The sequence below is a fragment of the Paramormyrops kingsleyae genome, chromosome 25 (genome assembly GCF_048594095.1).
Source record: "Paramormyrops kingsleyae isolate MSU_618 chromosome 25, PKINGS_0.4, whole genome shotgun sequence".
In the NCBI taxonomy this organism is placed as follows: domain Eukaryota; kingdom Metazoa; phylum Chordata; class Actinopteri; order Osteoglossiformes; family Mormyridae; genus Paramormyrops; species Paramormyrops kingsleyae.
In genome coordinates, this window is record NC_132821.1 from 3237730 (window position 1) to 3258017 (window position 20288).

At 41.7% G+C, this 20288-nt stretch overlaps 1 protein-coding gene across 1 annotated transcript; it reads right to left on the bottom strand.

Moving 5' to 3' along the window:
• Positions 1 to 15723: 15723 nt before the first annotated feature.
• On the bottom strand, positions 15724 to 20286 carry LOC140583004 (izumo sperm-egg fusion protein 1-like). The gene is made up of 9 exons (XM_072707572.1): positions 18783 to 20286; positions 18507 to 18587; positions 18059 to 18145; positions 17940 to 17960; positions 17649 to 17738; positions 17384 to 17484; positions 16995 to 17151; positions 16735 to 16900; positions 15724 to 16538 (listed from the first exon to the last, which is right to left on the bottom strand). Exons 1-9 carry the CDS (start codon positions 19009 to 19011, stop codon positions 16472 to 16474), a joined length of 999 nt encoding a protein of 332 aa, XP_072563673.1. The 5' UTR covers positions 19012 to 20286; the 3' UTR covers positions 15724 to 16471.
• Positions 20287 to 20288: the final 2 nt, after the last annotated feature.

A 20288-nucleotide genomic window follows, 5' to 3' on the forward strand; every position in this document is an offset into this window, starting at 1 on the left:
GCATCTAACCGTAATGCATTGCGTCAGGATCAGAATGCGTTGCTTAAGCCAGCGCTGTAAGCCAGTCGAACGCACCCAATGACCGGACTGGGGAAACAAACTGAAAAGCGAACTTAACACAGAGGACTAATGACAACAATCAGAAACAGCTGATCACATGGGGATCCCACACGAGGTTAACGAGGGGGCGTGGCACACGGAAGGTACGTGCGGACGATCGGGGCATTTCCATTATTTCTTATGGGAAAAATTCGATCAGAACTCGAACTTTTTAGGATTCGATCCGGAGTCCTGAACGGATTAAGTTCGAGAACCGAGGTACCACTGTATATTACACATATAGACTATAAGTATCAAGGTACCTTCCTGTAGCTCCACCCTTTTACTGAGTCGCCGTACAAGGTACGCTGTACCGGCTGCCGCAAGCACCACTCCGGTTGCGCAGAGCAAATGGCGCGGCTGGAAATAGCGAAATAAACTGGCCATCGCTATCACTTGCTGCTTCCTCCAGGAACTACTAAAAGGAAATGAGAATCGTCTGCCCGGGTTCTAGAACATATGTTATGTTAACAACCTCACTGCAACGTAGACGGGGAAAATACGTCATCGGGGGCGGAGCTTATGGAAGGCCGTCATGGCCGAAGCGTCCTTTCGTCTAGAAGCAGATCGTTTCACGCCTGCAGACTGGCAATGTTAGGCAATGCACGCGAATGCGAACATAAAAAGACGGCAATAATTCACACGTTAATATTTCAGCCCGTCGACCTTACATCTTTACCTCCACAGACAACCATATAAAGCTCCGCGTACTGGCGGCATTTTGCAACGGGTCTTGATGTCAACAAAGTGATCCTTCAGGATAAAAGCACAATCTTCCGTGGTAGTTTAGAAGTTCTTTCATACCTTCCCACAATGAAGATAATTGACTGAGAACTGTGTGTTCACCTGGGCAGACTGCAGTTTGATGTGCTTAGTGAAGCTGCACTTATATCGTACCCTATATAACGTGCGTCGGGAGTGGATCTTTTATTTTATAGTGACCTATTCCACATTAATTTCCCTAAACTGACTGACAACCACCAATACATTGTACAGTGTATCCACCCATGATTTCCTTATATTGCTTACCCAGTGTTTAAGAATAAAGTGCAAATATACTCGTGCACAATATTTGTTCTTTGGCGCCTTAGCATTCAACATTTTCTGAGCGATCATAAAGTTAACATGGACTTGGTTACAAAACAAATATTAATCCCTTTTCAGAATTCGAGCATAGGTTAACATACTGTGGTTTAAACGTGTTACACTCAAAGTTGCCATGATAGTTCCAGGTCGTAACTATTAAATTATCGTCGTAAAAGTTACCGTGCATTTAGCGTAATTACAGGATACGTCCACCATTTTCATCTGGTTTAGATTTCAGTAATAAAAACCAATACATAAAGACATAACCTTACTTCTGGAACCATGACCTCTAAAGCAAATGAGCTTTGACCTGTCCAGTTTATATATATATATATATATATACACATACACACACACACACACACAGTGGTACCTCAGACCTCGAATTTAATCCCTTCAGTACCCCGGATCGAATCCTAAAAAGTTCGAATTGTGATCGAATTTTCCCCATTAGAAATAATGGAAAACCAATTAATTGATAAGATAAATGCCTTTTGTAAGGCAGTGACTTCCAGAATATTCAGTTTGTTTTCCTCTTTTTGGATGGTTGAAGACACAGTTTGTCAAAGGAAATATAATGGCTATAAAATAAAAGCCATCACTGCATACCTCAGGTGAAATATCTTTTACCAGACATGATGCGTGATATATTCAAAGATGACACAGCTGTCCAAGTTGAAGTACCTCAGGTGACATTCTTGTTTCCTTAACATCTATCTCAGCCAACTGTTAAAAAGCTACAACTTAGTAGGTTTTTGCAATATTACCAAAATACAACAAAAAAAAAACTGTTTAAACATACCGTGCATACCAACACCCCACAATTGAAGTCATCTGTGTGCTTCCACATCTGAGGACAGGAAAATGTCCAGCCATCTAAGGAGTTGTGCTAGCGAAAAATGTGTCTAAAAAACACAAATCACAACTTACTCATGATTTCTGACCATACACATTATCATATGAAATATATATCTCTGTAAACACACAAGATATTACACCTGAGCATTTCCATCACTTCATCATCTATTGTGTTGTGTTGCTCATTTGTTACTTCACCTGTGTCCCATTAGTGGTTCGGCTCTTTGATCCCAGAACCAGTGCAAAAGATGCAATGCTGAAACAAAGCCTCCAAATCCTACACTGAAATTGATTTTTCAAGATTCAAGATTCAAAGAACTTTATTAATCCCAAAGGGAAGTGCAATCTCCATCTCCGCTTTTCAGAGGGGAGAAACTGCTTTTTGGAGTACCACTGCAAGTAAATACTGAGCACTGTTTCTTCGGTTTTCATTTAGTTTTATCTTTGGATAATATGTACATTCTATTTCCTAATCAATCATCAATCATTTCTCAAACTTTGAAGGTTTCCCTAAGAAATCCACCTCAGGAAGCAGTGGGAGGTAGCCCTTAGGCGTGAAGGTTTTAGCGCCAATGATGCATCCAGGCTCTGCCATGAGCACTTTAGACAGGAGGATTTTGACAGGACAGGTCAGACTGTGAGAATCAGAGATGGAGCTCTTCCCTCTGTGTTCAGGTTTCCAACTCATCTCCAAAGGGTAGGTGTGTAGTTAGGCTATAAGCAGGCGCGGAGGCAGGGGGTGGCCGGGGGGGGCCGTGGCCACCCCCCGCCGAACCCCGGCCACCCTATTGGCCCCCCCTGGTCTGACCACAGCCATCCATGCGCGACGCGGAACCTTTTTTGTACTGCCACAGCAATGCCGGACACTTTTGTGTGCGCACATCCTGGTACTGCCAGTGGAGTGGAGTTCTTTTACTGTCATTGAGTGGAGCGGATATATTTCTATGAGTGGAGTGGAGTGGAGCGGAGAGGAGTCCAATACCACTGGCGGGAATTTGAAAATGCGACGGAACAACAAATAATTACAGGTAATCTTGTTTAAACACTATTAATCTAATACAAAAGAAAAGATAGTAAAAACTTTTTTATAACTAAAATAAAACAACTAATGGTTATAATAAGACAACTGTTTCCTGTATGTTCTTTCTTAAGGAGGTGTGTGGTTTACAGTAGGTGACCTAAATATAGTTCTAATTTATGCCACCCCCAAAATGATCACATAATCATCCTGGCCACCCCACAGAAAATTTCCTGGCTCCGCCACTGGCTATAAGGATTAGATAGTCAGTGAAAAGTAATTTTTTTTTTAAAGGAATCAGTCATGTATTCCATAGCATTAGGCTGTGACATATCTAACTCTGTTAATGTTTTTAAGCATTTTATTTTCTTTCAAATTAGCCCATGGCAACCAGGACCACACTGACTTCAGTGAGGGCACAGGAGAACCTGTCAGTAGACTGTTCTTTGCCTGTCCAAGAGACTGAAGCTCTGCCTGATCCTAGTGTTGTGAGTACTAAGGTCCTTTTCAAACCTCTTTTGACACAAAACCCTACCCCCTGTCATGCTTTTCAGATAAACTAATGCATACACATGCATACACATTGAAACATGCTGCTGTTAAATCAGATACACGCACGCATGCAGTGCTCACAGTGGAATTGCGGGGTGACGTGATTACAAATACAGACCAGCAGACAGCACGTTATACTAACTATGAATTGACTGATGTGATATAAACTTGACTCCTTGTGTCTACTAGGACCATTCCTACGCGCTGCCTACATCTCTTGAAAATCTAAGGACTAGACTCAATGAAATCTTTTCTAGGGTGGAGAGCATGGAAAGAGAAAAGAGAAACGCTAAGGATCGAGAACGGAGAGCAAAGAACAGAGTATGTGGTCTTCTGCAAAATTTGAGGGAGAAGAACCTCATTAATGAAGGGCTGAAAGAGAGGCTGGATTTATACTCAGGTAGAATAGAAATAAAATACAAATATGGAGAAAGTGGTATGTACTTAAGGGTAACATTCCAAAAGCCATCCTAATTATTATTTCAAAGGGAGTTTCTAATTTGTGTGTGCTAACTGAATTTTAGCTCTTCCAGTGCATCTCCTGTCCAAACAGAGCCATGAGTATACAAAAGATCAGAAAGAGTTTGCCCTCAGTCTCCACCTACATGGTCCCAAAGCCTACAATTATCTCAGAGAGTCTCTCCATCTTAATTTCCCACATCCACATACATTGCAAAGGTATTCATCCATTTGATGTATTCTTTCTAAGCTTTTATTTTTATCCCTTAATCATGACATGTAAAAGGTGGTGTAGTTAATCAATACCATAAATAAATAATGATGCATAATAAATTTTAAGTGAATCCTCATCATGTGATCAAATTGTTGCTTATGGTTATCGCCCACAGTGATTATTAATTGGTCGAAAAAATCCTGAATTGGGCATTTGGATTAAACTGGATTTTTTCATTATACCAAGTTCTTTTAGATGCCAACCCTGGACTCAACATGATGAAGATCCGGCTAAATATAGACGCGTGAGTCTTCTATTGGATGCCATGACCATCAAAAAACATGTCCAATATGATCCACATACCTAGGAAATGTCTGGATTTGTGGATATGGGGGATGGAGTGAATGAAACGGATGTGGCCACACAGGCTCTTGTTTTTATGGTGGTTGGCCTAAAAGGCCATTGGAAGGCTCCAACTGCATACTACCTGATCAACTCCCTGTTGCCAGAGACACAGAAGGTGCTACTTGTTCATGCATTGGAGGAACTGCATGAGTATGGGATGACAGTGGCGTCTGTTACAATGGATGGACATGCCTCCAATGTCAGCATGTGTAACCAGCTTGGATGCCGGCTGAAGGTCAACCCTGGTGAACCGTTAAAAACTTTTTTTGCACATCCAGTGACTGGTGCAAAGGTGTTTGTGACGATGGATCCTTGCCACATCTTGAACTTGGCACGAAATATGTTGCAGGCCTACAGTCCAATAAGCAGCACCACTAGCCAGATCAACTGGACATACATAGTTAATCTGAATGATGTCCAAGCAAAAGAAGGGCTGCATGCTGCCAACACAATCACAGACAAGCATGTGAATTTTGATTCACAGAAAATGAAGGTGTCCGTGGCTGCACAAACACTGAGTCGCTCTGTGACAGTAGCTCAGCGCACATTGAGGGACCTCGGCTATTCACAGTTTCAACACTGTGAAGCAACAGCCGAATTCATTGAGGTAATGTTACATGCAAAGTTTAATAACCATGAAGCAAATAGTGAAAAACATTGATGCTATATTTTAGTAATTAGCTAATGATACATGGAAACATGTTATTTATGCTAATGATTCAGATTCCTCCTGTTATAATACATATATTTCCTTTTAGATGATCGACAGGCTCTTTGACATCATGAACAGTTGCAATCCCCATGCCAAAGGTTTCAAAACTCCACTGAGCTGTTTGAATTGGGCAGAGAGAGTAGAGTTTTTGTTGTGAGGCAGGAACTACTTGATGAGTTTGGTGATGAAAGATGGCACACCCCTTCATTTTTTTTAATTTTTTTTTCCCCCTGTCGTGTCCAGCAGTTTAGCAAGCAGGATGTTAGTCTGGGTGCTTTATTGTGCCAACACTTTTATTTTGCCAAGTGGAGCTTCGGATTTAAGCTCCTCTTGTTACTTGAGGTATACTCTTTATTAATCGGTTGTATGTCATTGCGCCACAAAGCCAGAGCTGACAGGGGGGGTTAGTGGGAAAGAGATAGAGAGAGAAAGTGAGAAAGGAGAGAAAGGGGTGAGAGACAGAGGAAGTAGAAAAATAAATAAATGCATAATAAAAATAAAAATAAAATAAGGAGGGAGGTCAGAGAGAGAGACAGGGAAAGAGAAATAATACATAAACAGTAGAACAAAAAAGAGTAATAAGAGGACAGCTTCTGCATCTTACTGCTTTACACCGTATCATCATTTTTAATTTAACTTTAACTATAACAAAGTATGTTTCAAAACAGCCAACAAGTCCTCAACACATATAAGAACTCTTTTAGGACTACTGGAAGGAATTCCTTTTCTTTAACTTTGTGTACACTTATTTTGTTTACTTCATAACCCCATCTGTGTTATGTTGTAGTTTTAGTCATAAAAAGAGCTCCATAAAGCATAATTGTCTAAACTTTTGACTCGTATTACATTACTAATCCTACTCTGTTTTCTTTTCCTGCATGCTGCATCATTAGTTCATATGATGCTCTGTTCTCTGCTTCTAATGTTGTTGCAGTCTGCTGTTTTTTTGTTTTGTTTTGTTTGTTTTTCCAGTTCTTGGAGGTGTCATACTGGCAGTGTGGCATCATCACACCTACAGTATGCCTTATGTATGGCGGTGTTCATATTTTCAACCTTGGCCATATCTGTTTTATTTTTTCAAGTTGTCTTATAACACGCTCTCTTGAAGTATCTTGGTTTACAGTAATAATATTGACAAAACATTTTGTTTTGAAGGTACCTATCTGTTGTGGGGTTCATCATCAACATTGACACCCTGATGATGATTCCAGAACTGCTTCAGTGTCAGCGATACATCTGCACCTATCGTTTCAGTCAAGACCACTTAGAGCTCCTATTTAATTCAATCAGGGCATCGGGTAGGTATTTTAGAATTTAGGTTTATTTATTTAACCACACACCATTTTGTGTGTATGTATGTATGTATATCTGTCTGTTTCCATAAAGGTTTCCATAAGACTATTTGTTTGCCATGGTACCTAGTTGTGGCCAGTCACAGCTATCCTGTGTTACCATGGTAATTGCATTGTAATATCCTCAGACTGACAGCTATGATCAACTTTGTGGGGACAAACAGACATGCATGTAAATCTATCACTTTGTACAATTTATGAAGCCAAATTGTTACTAGCAGTGCAGTTTTTTTTCTTTCTCAAGAAATTCATCTGAAAAAGAGTAAAGATCTGTAAAAGTGCTGCATGTGTGTTTTCGGGGGCTGGAATTACAACCCTTCAGCTAGTCGGTTCCGGGCCATTTTCCGTTGTCTCATGGTTCGATGTGGTGCCTCTCCAAGCACATCTGGAAACGTGGCAGCACAGGATGAGACTGTCTCCCTGTCTGCTGTTGAGATATTTTCTACACCAGTAGCAGCAGCAGAAGAAGATCTCCTTTTGCAAACATCCTTGCAAATGTGTGTGACCATAGCTACTTACCAACACGCTTAGGTGGCATCGTGGAAAATGCCCTTGTTTACATCTCAGGGTTTGTCGTTCGACAGATCTTGAGAAAGCTGTCCTGTGATGTGTGCCGTGCTAGTTTGGTAACAGATGCTGTACCGGCATCATATGATCAAAGCTACCACTTGCTCACATTAAAAAACAATGGAGGTTTGATGACTCCTTCTGAGGGTACAGTCAAGGTGGTCAAAGTAGCTGAGCGTGTTATCCGACAGTCGACATTAGGGCAAGCTGTCAGTGTATTTTTGATCAGTTTGTTCGCGCTGAGATTGGTTCAGATGATGTGTTTTTTCTCAAGAAGCACATTCAGGAAACACAGTTTGAAATTGACAACCATCATTTTATGCTCATGTCTTTAGTTGTGTCTGTCTTCCACAAACTAAGGCTGCACCATATTCCAGTGGAAGTCTTACTATTTTGACTTTCAGACAATGGTCAAGTTTTTGTCTGAATAATTGCCATTATTAGTGTATAAACGGATATAAGTAATTGTAGTTAAACGATTCACCAAAATCTGTTGTATGTAAACAATGCTGTTTTTCATCAGAAAACCCGGTTTCCACGTCCACCTGTATTAGTTTAAATGGCACTTCTGCCACTCGCAATATGACGGACGCACTGACGTATCGTGTAGACTGGGCTGTGGCTGCCCGATCTGCGATCCTGGCCCGATCTGCGGACGCATGTGTGGAAGTAAAACTGGACATTAGTAGGCCTGTGAGGGGAGGCATATTGGGTCTGTTATGTCTTAGGCCTTAAGCAAGAAAAGATTGTTTTGAATACTGTATGACCTTACTTTGTGATAGCTGCCTGCAGTTGGTTCCACAGACGCTGAAGAGAGATCGGACCTTGGAGAGGCAGACAGTGGAGCAAAGAGGGGGAGAAACCACCTGCAGGAAGAGACTCGAAGCCGCCCCAACTGGTGCACAAAGAATTATAGCTTAATAAAGTAGTTGCAGTAGACAATATATATTATGTTACGCAATTGGAAATGTATAAGTAATCATGTTAATCATACTAATGTTAATCATACTAATCATATGTTAACCATGTATTTGCAGTGATTCAGGGACAATACATCAATGTGTTAATTATTAATCAATGGAACACCCAAACATTAACAGTGATTCAATGTCATTTAATTAATATCTATATACTGTACATATCTCAAGTAGAATCTAGAAGCCGAAATTGCGTAAAATGGGTGAACTTTACCTTGCTACCAAGGTGAACCAATGGAGCAGCAGAATTGTGTTTGTTATACGTTTCAGCTTAGTTTGTTGGTGTTTTGTGACCAATCAGGACCTAGCAGTCCTTGGAGTTATGGTTTATCAACTGGTTGTGCTGGGTGTGACTTGGTAAAGAGTGCCAGAGTGTGATGGGAGCGCTTTGCTGAAATCACTGGAATAAAAGAGATTCTCTTTACTCACCAAACTAAGAGGTCCAGACTTTTATTCTAAGTGCCTCTCTGTTATCAGAGAGGTTGATTTATATAATTTTTCTACCACACATGCGCACACTGGTGCCAGATCTGCGAAGGCATGCGCACACTGGTTTTCCATGTATGTCACTACTTGATCTGTATACTGACTGCCTGGCCGATAGGCGAGCACATACTGTACGCAATGCACTGATGACTGCGAACGCTGCGCAATGCACTGACTATCGTGAAATGTCTACCTGATTATGTTTTGACATTACAAAACAACGTTACATATTTGACAGATCATCATACAGTAATTGGTAATCATTGCTTTACTCACAACTATGTGCAGGCAATAATGCATTTGTAGAAAAATGGAATGCAGTAGAATGTCTTATTCTAAGCAAGTGTATGCTACAATTTCTGCTCAGAAATATTGAATACCACTAATAACAGTTAGTTGTTGGAATACATATAAGTAAATGAATCAGATAAATATTCACCTAAAATAACTGCAATATTCCTAATAAACAGACTGAAAAGTGGATGTTGATCCTTTTGTGTCTTCAATATTTAAATACTGTTCATAGTGTTTTGTATGCTGTGTATATTTAACTAACAATACATTTCCCATATATTTTGTCTTACACCAAGTGTCCATGCTTAAAAGACTCACTACGTCCGGACTGCTTCTTAGAATCTTGGGTCCTCTCACATTTTCTTTGCTGTATTTAATCTGTGGGGAACTGTGGCCTCCCTAAATGTGCTTATTATGTTTTGAGAAGTTATCAAGATCTTCATAGTGTAAGCAAAACAAAATTATCACAGTGTCAACCTGAAATGGTGCATTGTACAGTATGTAGCTCAGATCTATATAAGGAATGAAACAATGACAGAAGAAATACTAGAAATGCAAATCTAAGCAATACAAGAACATAGTAAAATATTAGGTCAGTGTGCAGATAGCATTAGCAGTGGTAAGTTCAAGATCAATTTGTCTTCCGGTTGTGTGCAACTCATTTATTGTGGAAAGTGAAGAATAAGTGAAGAGCAAAAACACTATGAGGGTAGTCAGTACTTGCTTTATATATAAATTATTTATTGCAAATTGTGTAAAGTAAAAATTCTCTTTTGAGAAAAGAAACAAAACACTTAGATAAGTGAAAAGCAATAATAAAAATGTACAGTCCTACAGCAGACCGTCCTTTTTCATTTGACAGGTTATTCTCTGGTCAAAGTCTTCAATCTCACTAGAACAGACAAAAAAGTACACAGTTAACAATGTTACATGCACCATTTAACCTTGCAGGTGTTTTCCTGCAACTCTTACCTTCTGCTGTGCTGAGGACCAGCAAGGAACAAGTTCTCTGCTTTCTGTGTGGACACACCTGTCAGCTGAGCTAGAGCACAGATGATGGACTAAACAAAACAAACAAAAGTACATTATGAAACACTGTTGTACTAAAATCATGTAAGGTTGACATTGTATTTCAATAAAAGAACTAATAAGCCATTAAAAGCAAATATAGTACAAGATACATTTGGTTATATTTTATTACTTGTAATAAAGCGTTTTTAGAAGCGAACCTAAGTGTGCCTGTTTGTTCATTCAAGAGCCCTATATCCCCTTCACATCGCCTTAACATATTGACAATCTATAAATCAAAGAGCTAGCAGGATATTTTTTGTTCATAAACATTCACCTTCTCTTTTTAAGTGCAGTGCATGTCGAGGTTGATTCATTGAACCTCCACAACGAAGATATAAGCCTATGCATAATTTATTTTTGTCTTCATTTTGAGACTTGTTTGCAATAATGCAAATGTCTATACTGAATTGTTATGCTGTGTGTATATATATATATAAGGAAACCCTGTATTTGCAGTTCGTTTTGGAAACACTGGTAGCTTTTACTTAAAATTAAACATTTAGCCCACAGCGTGTTTGTGTGTGTGTGTGTGTGTGTCCCGACAAGAAAGCATGAGAAGGCTTCCCTTGTTCAGTTTCAGTGTCACCAGTTCCCTTTGACGCCACATCTGGCACAGGAGCCAGACAGGAGGCATGCCACTTCTTACCATCTTCCAAAAGGTAAGTATAAGAGCCAACCTTCTCTTTCACCTCCACAGGAGGAGTGAACTTTGGGTGTGCTTTCATCACATGCATTGGTTTTTTAATCCGCACTCTATCCCCTTTTTTGAAAGAAGTAGGACGAACATGACGTGAGTGATCAAAGCGCAATTTCATGTCTTCCTGCCGTGCCAGTACACGCTTCCGAAGTTGTGAAGGATCAAGAACAGCAGATGGAGGAGCCAGAACATCCAAACTAGTACGCATCTTCCGGCCGTGGAGCAACTCAAAAGGAGACACACCAGTGATAGCATGAGGTGTAGCTCTATAAACTTGTAGGAAGTCAGTAACAGTTACCTTCCACGAGGCGGACTGGAGAATAGCAGACTGAATCGTACTCTTAAGCACTCTATGAAAGCGCTCAACGGCTCCATTCGCAGAAGGGTGGTAATTTGCAGTTCGAACATGCGCAATATTTCTTCCCTTCAAGAATGCAGCGAATTCTGGTGAAGTAAATTGAGGACCATTATCACTCACAATGGTCGTTGGATTACCATGCCGACTGAAGACAGTAGTCAGAAATGAAGTAACCTGTTTGGTAGTTATAGATGCAGTAAAAGCGACCTCAGGCCACTTACTATAATAGTCCGTGAGCGTAATAGCATACCGACAGTCCCAGACAGCTGTCTCAAAAGGGCCTACGATGTCAATTGCCAACTTCTCCCAAGGTGCAGAAGGCAATGGCACAGGCTGCAGAGGAACCTGAGAAACCTTAGCGGTCTTATCCAATGAAAGGCACAATTGACAAGCAGCGATTTTGTCCATGACATTTATGTCCATTTTTGGCCACCAGTAGATGTCTCTCAAGCGTTGTTTCGTTCGCACTATTCCCTGATGGCCTTCATGTGCAATATGAACCAGAGAATCACGCAATGCTCCTGGAACTATCAGACGAGCACCCCTGAAGACAAAGTCAGCTTGAACACTGAGCTCAGCTCTGAGTTTGTAGTATGGTTGCAGAACAGGATCCAGAGCAGAAAGCGAAGCAGGCCAGCTACGGCTGATTTGCATGCGTAATGCAGAGAGCTCAGGGCAGGATGCAGAGGCAGTAGCAAACTCTTCCTTGGATATAGCAGTTAGGGCTGTAGACACCAGAGTGACAAATTCGGGTTCAGCATCTGATGTTGTATCTGAAACAAAAGGCAGAGGCAAGCGAGACAAACAATCTGCAGTGTAGTTTTCAGATCCAGCCCGGTACTCAACTGAATAGTCAAAACATAGTAATCGAGCGGCCCATCGTGCTATTCGCATGCCAGCACAATCAGTTCCTTTTGTGGTCAGCAGTGTGGTCAGGGCCTGATGATCAGTCCGTAGAATAAATCTGCGGCCCCATAAGTATGTCCTCCACTTCTCGACTGCCCACACACAAGCCAAGGCCTCCTTTTCCACAGTGGAGTATTTCTGTTCTGCAGTCGAAAGTGTTCTGGAAGCAAAAGCGATAGATCCTGATGGACAGGAGCGCACTATTTGCGAAAAGACAGCACCCAGTCCATAAGCAGACGCATCGGTGGAAATGACCACCTGCCACTCAGGATGAAACAGTGCGAGAGCAGGACTATTAACAAGCAACTTCTTTACTTCTGTTAAGCTGTTTTGCGCATCTTCAGACCAGCAGAACCCATTCTCAACCTTTAGGCATGCACGTAGAGGCACCACCACCGAAGCAAAATTTGGAATGAATTTATTATACCAAGATAAAAGTCCTATCAATGAACGCAATTGAACAGCATCAGATGGCACAGGCGCATCGAGTATCGCAGACAGATGCTCTTGATCCACCTGAATACCCTGCGCAGTCACCTTGTGGCCCAAAAACTTCAAGCTCTGTTTTCTGAATTGACATTTTGAGTTGTTCAGCTGCAGTCCAGCATCCCTCAGGCGCTGTAGCACGTTCTGTAGTGCAAGGTCATGCTCCTGTACAGTACGTCCCCAGACTATGATGTCATCAAGGTAATTTGCAACATTTTGAAGTCCGTCCAGGATTATTGCCATCATTTTTTGAAAAGCAGCAGGAGCCGAAGCCAAACCATACGGCACCCGTTTGAACCTGAAGAGTCCTTTGTGCGTAATGAACGCAGTGAGGTCACGGCTGTCCTCATGAAGAGGCACTTGATGATACGCACTCTCTAAATCAATGGTTGAAAAGGTATCGCAAGTAGTAGCTAAGTCCCTTAAAGCAGCAATGTATTGCACAACTGTCTCGTCGTGAGCTTGCACACGTTTCCTGAAAGCATGCCTTTCCACCACCACATTTCTTTTTGGCAGAAAATGTTCTTCCAGCGCCTTAATGGCATGCTCCAGATTGTCACCGGTAGCAGGTAAGGTATAAAACAGTCTCTGACCTTCAGTTCCAAGACAGTGAAGAAGTAAAGCCCTTTTCCTAGGTTCCGGCCAGGATTCCCCTGTAGCATTTGATGAGCAAGTAGTTCCGAAACATTTTTAGCCATGTTGCAAGCGGTACCACGGGCTCACCGGGACACGGCAGAAAGGGAGTCGGAAAGGGAGCACTCACTGACGCCATCTGCGAAGATTCATGCGAACATCCTCGTCGCCAATTTGTTATGTCTCAAAAGGGCCTACGATGTCAATTGCCAACTTCTCCCAAGGTGCAGAAGGCAATGGCACAGGCTGCAGAGGAACCTGAGAAACCTTAGCGGTCTTATCCAATGAAAGGCACAATTGACAAGCAGCGATTTTGTCCATGACATTTATGTCCATTTTTGGCCACCAGTAGATGTCTCTCAAGCGTTGTTTCGTTCGCACTATTCCCTGATGGCCTTCATGTGCAATATGAACCAGAGAATCACGCAATGCTCCTGGAACTATCAGACGAGCACCCCTGAAGACAAAGTCAGCTTGAACACTGAGCTCAGCTCTGAGTTTGTAGTATGGTTGCAGAACAGGATCCAGAGCAGAAAGCGAAGCAGGCCAGCTACGGCTGATTTGCATGCGTAATGCAGAGAGCTCAGGGCAGGATGCAGAGGCAGTAGCAAACTCTTCCTTGGATATAGCAGTTAGGGCTGTAGATCGCTCTCCTCCGGGATCTGCAGGTTCATTTTCCAATAGCCGCCCCCATATACAGGGGCGTCTATGGAGACAGTGGCCTCCACTGCCAAGTGGTCAGTGGGCCACTGTGGGGAGAGGGACACCTTTTTAAAAACAACGGGGGGTGAAGCTAAAATGTAGTCAATGTGACTGCTAGCTCTGCGACTATTATGCCAGGTGATGCCCGGCATGTCGGGGTTTCATGTTTTAAAACCGTCAGCAAGTTTAAAGGAACGAATAAAATGGCGAAAATGCCCTGAGCTGACATCCTCTCTACCTTCCAACAAGATGTTAGAAACCAGCTATTTAAAAACAATACAATCTTACTGCCCCCCCCCCCCCAGTCAACCTCGAAAGGTCCCCCAGTTCCAACTCCGCCAACTACTCCTGATCATTAGCAGAGTCCTGAAGTCTGCTGAACTCTTGTCCTTCTATGTCATACACCAGGCGGGGGGGCCTGTAGCATTGGGGAGGGGGGACACTCGCGGCCTTGGTCCCCAGTCACCTCTGGGGCTGTATGCGTCAGGTTGGGCCTCCCTTCAGCTCGTCTTCCTCCTCCGCGGGGATGCCCCACTCCTCCTCCTCCTCCTGCTGATGCCTGGAGCCAGGAGGACTTACTTGGAGACCCCTCAGGCATTGTCACCTCAATCAACGGGGCCTCCTTCTCCTAGACCAGGGCTTTTCGTTCTGCCCCCATCGCCACCTGTTCCTGCTCCAGAATGGGGGCTTGAGCACCCCTGCCACTCTCCTTGCTGACAAAATCCCTACAAGAAGGCAATGGCTAGCCCCATGGCAACGGTGGTCAGGCCACCTTCAGGTCATGCATTAAGTTCAACGTGTCCTCCTCTAAAAAACCCTAATGCAAAAAATCCCTCCAAAAAAAGCACTGATAAGAACAACTGCACTTGATCTTAGCCAAAAGGCCAAGGAGCAATACCCACTACGGTGGGGTGAAAAAAATCAAAATTTCGAATAGCAATTTCCAATAGTGCGGAAAAGTTGTCACTGGACCTCGTTATTAAACGTGCAAAATATCTTTGAAATAGGTTAATATTTTCAGGTTCTGCAACGCGATCAAAGTTTTCACCTGTCTCATCAATGCGCAGATCCACGCTTTGTATCATCCATATCATAACGCAATGTAAAATTGTTCCAATTTAATACAAGAACCTAACAATCAATCAGTGACAATGAGTAAGTGGGAAACGACTCATTCAGAAACGTGGCGCTCAGGAGCATGTTTACACTGACATACTGGCAATACACACTATCCATTATCTATACCATCCATCCATCCATTATCTATACCGCTTTATCCATCTGGGTCTTACCAAAAATATTGGGACACCGCACCAAATCATTGAATTCGGGTGTCCCAATATTTTTGGTAATATAGTGTATCTAGCCATTTTGACTGTCATGCTTAATACTTTTCATTCTGGTGGCACTGAGGAACAATTTTACATTGCATTTTGATATGGATGATACGTAACATGGATCTGTGCATTGATACCCAGTAAAAATCTGCGTTACCTGAATGTTGGGATTTTGTTGTGATTATCCTGTTAAGTAACATTCTCTTGATAAAATGGCATATTCATTATCCAAAATACACCAACGGTAGCATATTAATCTTGTTTTAAGCGTTTTCATAAAACTTCATTTGGTAGAAGATTTTTTGAAATAAGAATGATAAGACACACTTTGCTCAGTATTGAGACATTGTCTCTAAATAAACTGTCCTTAAAATCATCGATCCTTAATGCAAACTGCAATGCTTATAATAAGACATTTATTAAAACCAAGTGGTTGAATAAAAAACACAATCAGTAGGGTAATAAACTGTTTTATTAGAGACATGGAACACTTGCTCATAAAGTAATTACATTCCAGTAATGCAGATAAAGACAAGTATGGCAGTGTCATAGACTGTAACTAAATGTGTTCTGTAATTTAAAGATTACAGTTCAATTTGCACAGTTCTGGAAGTTACAGTTCAATTTGCACTTGGTTTAACAGAGAACATACTGGAGCTTTAAAACTGGGCCATGTTCCTAAACAAGTTAGGTTGTTTTCATTTTTAACAAACAATCAGTACCTGCTGGTTGAAATTAACCTTTTTAAAGTGGGAAAACCACACTTCTCACGAATTAAAAACAAGTCACGTACATAAAATACATTAACTAAATTAGAATTTTATTGTAACAATATCAAATAATAATCACAAAATCAAAATGAATTACGAGATGTTGTTACATTGCTGCAGGTGACGACACTGAAAGCAACTCAAAGCATTACGCACATCTGAATATGTTCGTCGGAGACTTGCACTCAGGGCCAGTAATGGATGACACTGCAGTTGTGACCCGCTGGGCCGGCTACTTTGAGCAGTTGTTTAAAGCTGACCCTCCGCTCAGCTGTGAACCACCCAATCTCACTGAGATCGCATGGGTGATGAATCAGCTGGAGGTAGGGAAGGCCACAGGAGACGCCTTCCAGACATGACGTTTTAGTGGATTTCATTTAAATTTTCTGGAAGAAAAAGGCCGCTCACATTTCTTTTCCCGGTTTCTGCTCCTCAGTCTGGCAGCGTCCCCTCCTCCGCCATCACAATTTCTTCCCGCCGCTCTCGTCTCAGCGCTAAGCTATAGAGTTTCATTTATTATTTTCAATACCTATTCAAACCAGCTGACATAATTTATTATGACACACAATTTACCTTGATTTCGGCTTGCCCAAATATTTCTACTCAGGATTAGTTTGATTATGTCATTCTTCATTTAATGGGCATGTGTCAGTGTCTTGTTTCCTCATGAGTACCTTGCCCAATAAATTACTCACCCAAAAGTTACTACTAGGCCGCAGCAGCCAGCCAGACCCAAAACAATCACTGCAGCAACAAATGCAGCAAGCAGGTCTTTGGGAAGTTCAGGAGGGAGGCTGCCGCTGTCGTCGGGAGGAAGCGTGGGAGGCGTGGGCACAGGTGTGGTGGGGGCTGAAGGTTTGACTGAGAAGAAACAGAGGGGACACTACTGTTGGACAACCACTGCTTTAAAACTGGGCCAGATGCAGTTTCAATGTAAACAGGATGGAAACCTCACCAGTCAGCCGGTATTTCAAGCTGGTCAAAACCTTGTTCTTGCTATCCAGTAAACGGCACTGGTACACTCCTTGCTCGTCCAAGTTTATGTTATTTAGCACCACACTTGAAAAAGAGGTTGCTGAAAACACCATAAACTTGCCGGCAGGATTTGAGTACTGAGAGACATAAAACAATAAATAAGAAAAACACTAGCAAACCTCGACAGCCCGATGTGCCCATACATTTCAGTAATACTGGTTTGCTAAATGTTTTTATTCAACCAATGTATCTCCACCTTACGTTTTTATTGTCAGCCAACTTGTTCTTAAGTTCTATTTCACACAGATAGACACACACACAAATGGATGATATAAGAAAGACACAGTGATCATTTATTGTGAGTCTTACCCGGGAGAACTGATAGACCTTGTCTCCCTCCACCAAATTGTGCCAGGGAAAAGAGCAGTCCAGGACTGCAGAGCTTCCCTCCTCGGCTTCCAGGTGGCGCTCTGACCAAGGTGGAGAAAGAAAAATTAATACTACCCTGCTGGTGATGTGCGGTAGCAAACAAAAAAGAGGAGCAGAGCAGAAAGGAAGACATACTTTGCATTTGTGTATACAGATATGGACAGACAGACAGATGGATGGATGGAGAAGTGTCACAATCACTCACCACCACAGGTATTCCGGTCGGGTGGAGAGGGGCAGGTGCGTATCTCAGAGGCACAGGTGTAACAATTGATTACTCTCTGATACAGCAACCCTGAATGGTGGGGGGTGGGAGAGAATCACAGGGAAGAAAATATCCAGACATAGGAAGAAAAAAATGACAGCTTTGAATACCTATGGAGCTCTTCTCTTATTGAAGCAAGATTCACAAGTACAGTCTGTCACACGTATAGGGAAAACAGATAGCATAAAGCCTTTGCTGAATGAAAAAGATAATTAAAAAAGCCTTACGTACCACATTTGTTTGGGCAAAGACCTGCAAGAAAACCAACAGGAAGTAATGCATATGTCATTTCCAGCTGACACTAACAGATTGCAAACCGTTATTTATAACATGAGAGCAAAAGTCTGTACCTGTATGGACAAAGGTTTCTAGATTCTCCTGTAAAATTCTTCTCCCTTTGTCCATCATGTCTTTGGTGACATTCTCTCGGTCTTGTTCTGGGCAGAGAAAATTCTTTATTGTTAGAATGTCCATGTACAAGTACACAGTGCATTGACATCTGGTTTCCCTTGGGTCCCCTATGGTGCTACACACAAATACAAACACAATAAATGCATGTATGACATCAACAACACAATACAATATAAATAGTGGACAAAACTATGTTTGATTTTGTGCATGTATGCAGTATGGTGCAAATGTGCAGTGTGGTACATATATTTGTTTCGCTGCCACAAATTCCCACATGTGCATGTGTTTGAAGAAGCTCCAGAGAAGCATCATACATGCGGGCTGGGGTGCAGTAAGGGCATTAATAACTCCACAATAGGCTGCTGTGTGACTAGTGAACTGTCTTACCAGTATGGAGAGAAACGTCATGAAGAAGCATGGCGACCTCTGTCCGATATTCCTTACTTGCCCTGGACAGTGTGGTGGCATCTTGGACAAATGTAATAGGTCAGACACCATTAGTTATTGTACCACCAGTGCAAAACCAAGCCCAGATACGAGTCATTTATATTTTACAAATGATGAAAAAACATATTGTTTAGTTATTTAACTACGCATATGAAATTATTAGGATGCTTTATCATTGTTGCTTGTCGATAAGACAGCACACACACACACACCTACCTATTACTCCATAGGAGTATCTGCTGCTCTTTGCAAAGCTGTAATTTAAATAACGCATTATTTCATCATCATCCACTGATGCATTGGAGAATGCTTTCAAAAAGTTGTTATGCATTAGCTGCACCAGTGGATCACACTGCAGGCAGGTGTGGGCAATGGGAAGCAAGCACTGGAAAAGGCAGAGCCAGACAAGCACAGTCGGAGCCATCACGACAACAGAGATAAGCATCCAACAGTGATAATTCCACAACTCTGCATGCGCCTTAGAATTTATAGAGCTACTGACTACGTAGCTCTACACTTTGTGTCGTAGCCATCTCCATGGAAACAGAATTCAGGGGGACAGATTGACGTGCAGCCGTTCCAGAACAGACGCAAGTCTGACGTACTTTTAGGCGGTTTGTTTACATTTCTCAATATCCGGGGTTTCTGAGAAAAGTAATGAAATTTCAGGAAGTCAGTGAAAATGACATATGTAATGTAAAACGATTATTAAATAAGCTTCTCGTTTTGTCGGATGAGATTAATTCTTTGTTGCTCCTGGTATATTTCGACGAATTTTAATGTTTCACACAGGAGAAATTAGCATGTTGCTAACGTTTTGCTAAAGGAAGTGAAGAATAAAACCTCAATTCACAGATTTCCAAACATCACTCCCAGTGGCTGCATGTCTAGCAGCCTCTGATGTGAGGCAAGTTTTTTTGCCGGACTTCGTTATCCTGAAGTAGGCGTATCTTTGTCATCATAATTATTGTATTTAAAATATAGCGCATATACGATTTGAAATCGCGTGTCATCAAAAAGCATTGAAAGGTGATAAATCAATTTCGTGAAAATTATTAAAAAGTCTTAAGTGATATTTCGAATCATTTTTCAATGACCATAACCTCCGAGATGACTCCGGATAACTCGCGACCCTGAATAGGATAAGCGGTTACAGAAAATGGCAGGATGGATGGATCAACACTATTACCTAAATATCACATATCTTGAGTATTAGTTTATATTTCCATCATTTAAAATTGATGCTATCCAGTTGACATGGTGTTTTATAACTGATTCACTCTGAACTATGAAGCTTGGCGTATTTTACGTTTGTTTCAGCCATATTTATATCATTTCTAATCAGTGTGATCAGGAAAATTTTGAAAAAACAAATAGTACATTTCCTTAGTTTTTTATTTTTTTTTGTCCTACGGGCATAATTACTCACGGCCGCCGTCAGTGACACGTATAAGTTCATGTCACCGTCATAGCTCTCAAGTCTCCCGTTTTGGCCGGGAAACTACCGTATTTTACCCCTCTTTCCCGCCGTCCTCCCGTATTAGTATTTTCCTGTAAATCTCTCATATTATCATTTAAAAAGATTCCTCTGCCTTAGGGCTGCAACAATTCATCGAGTAATTCGAATAATTCGATTACAAAAAATCCTCGATGCAAATTCTGTGCTTCGATGCTTCGTGTAATCCGCACGACTATGTACCGCTTAGTGATCAGCGTGTTTCA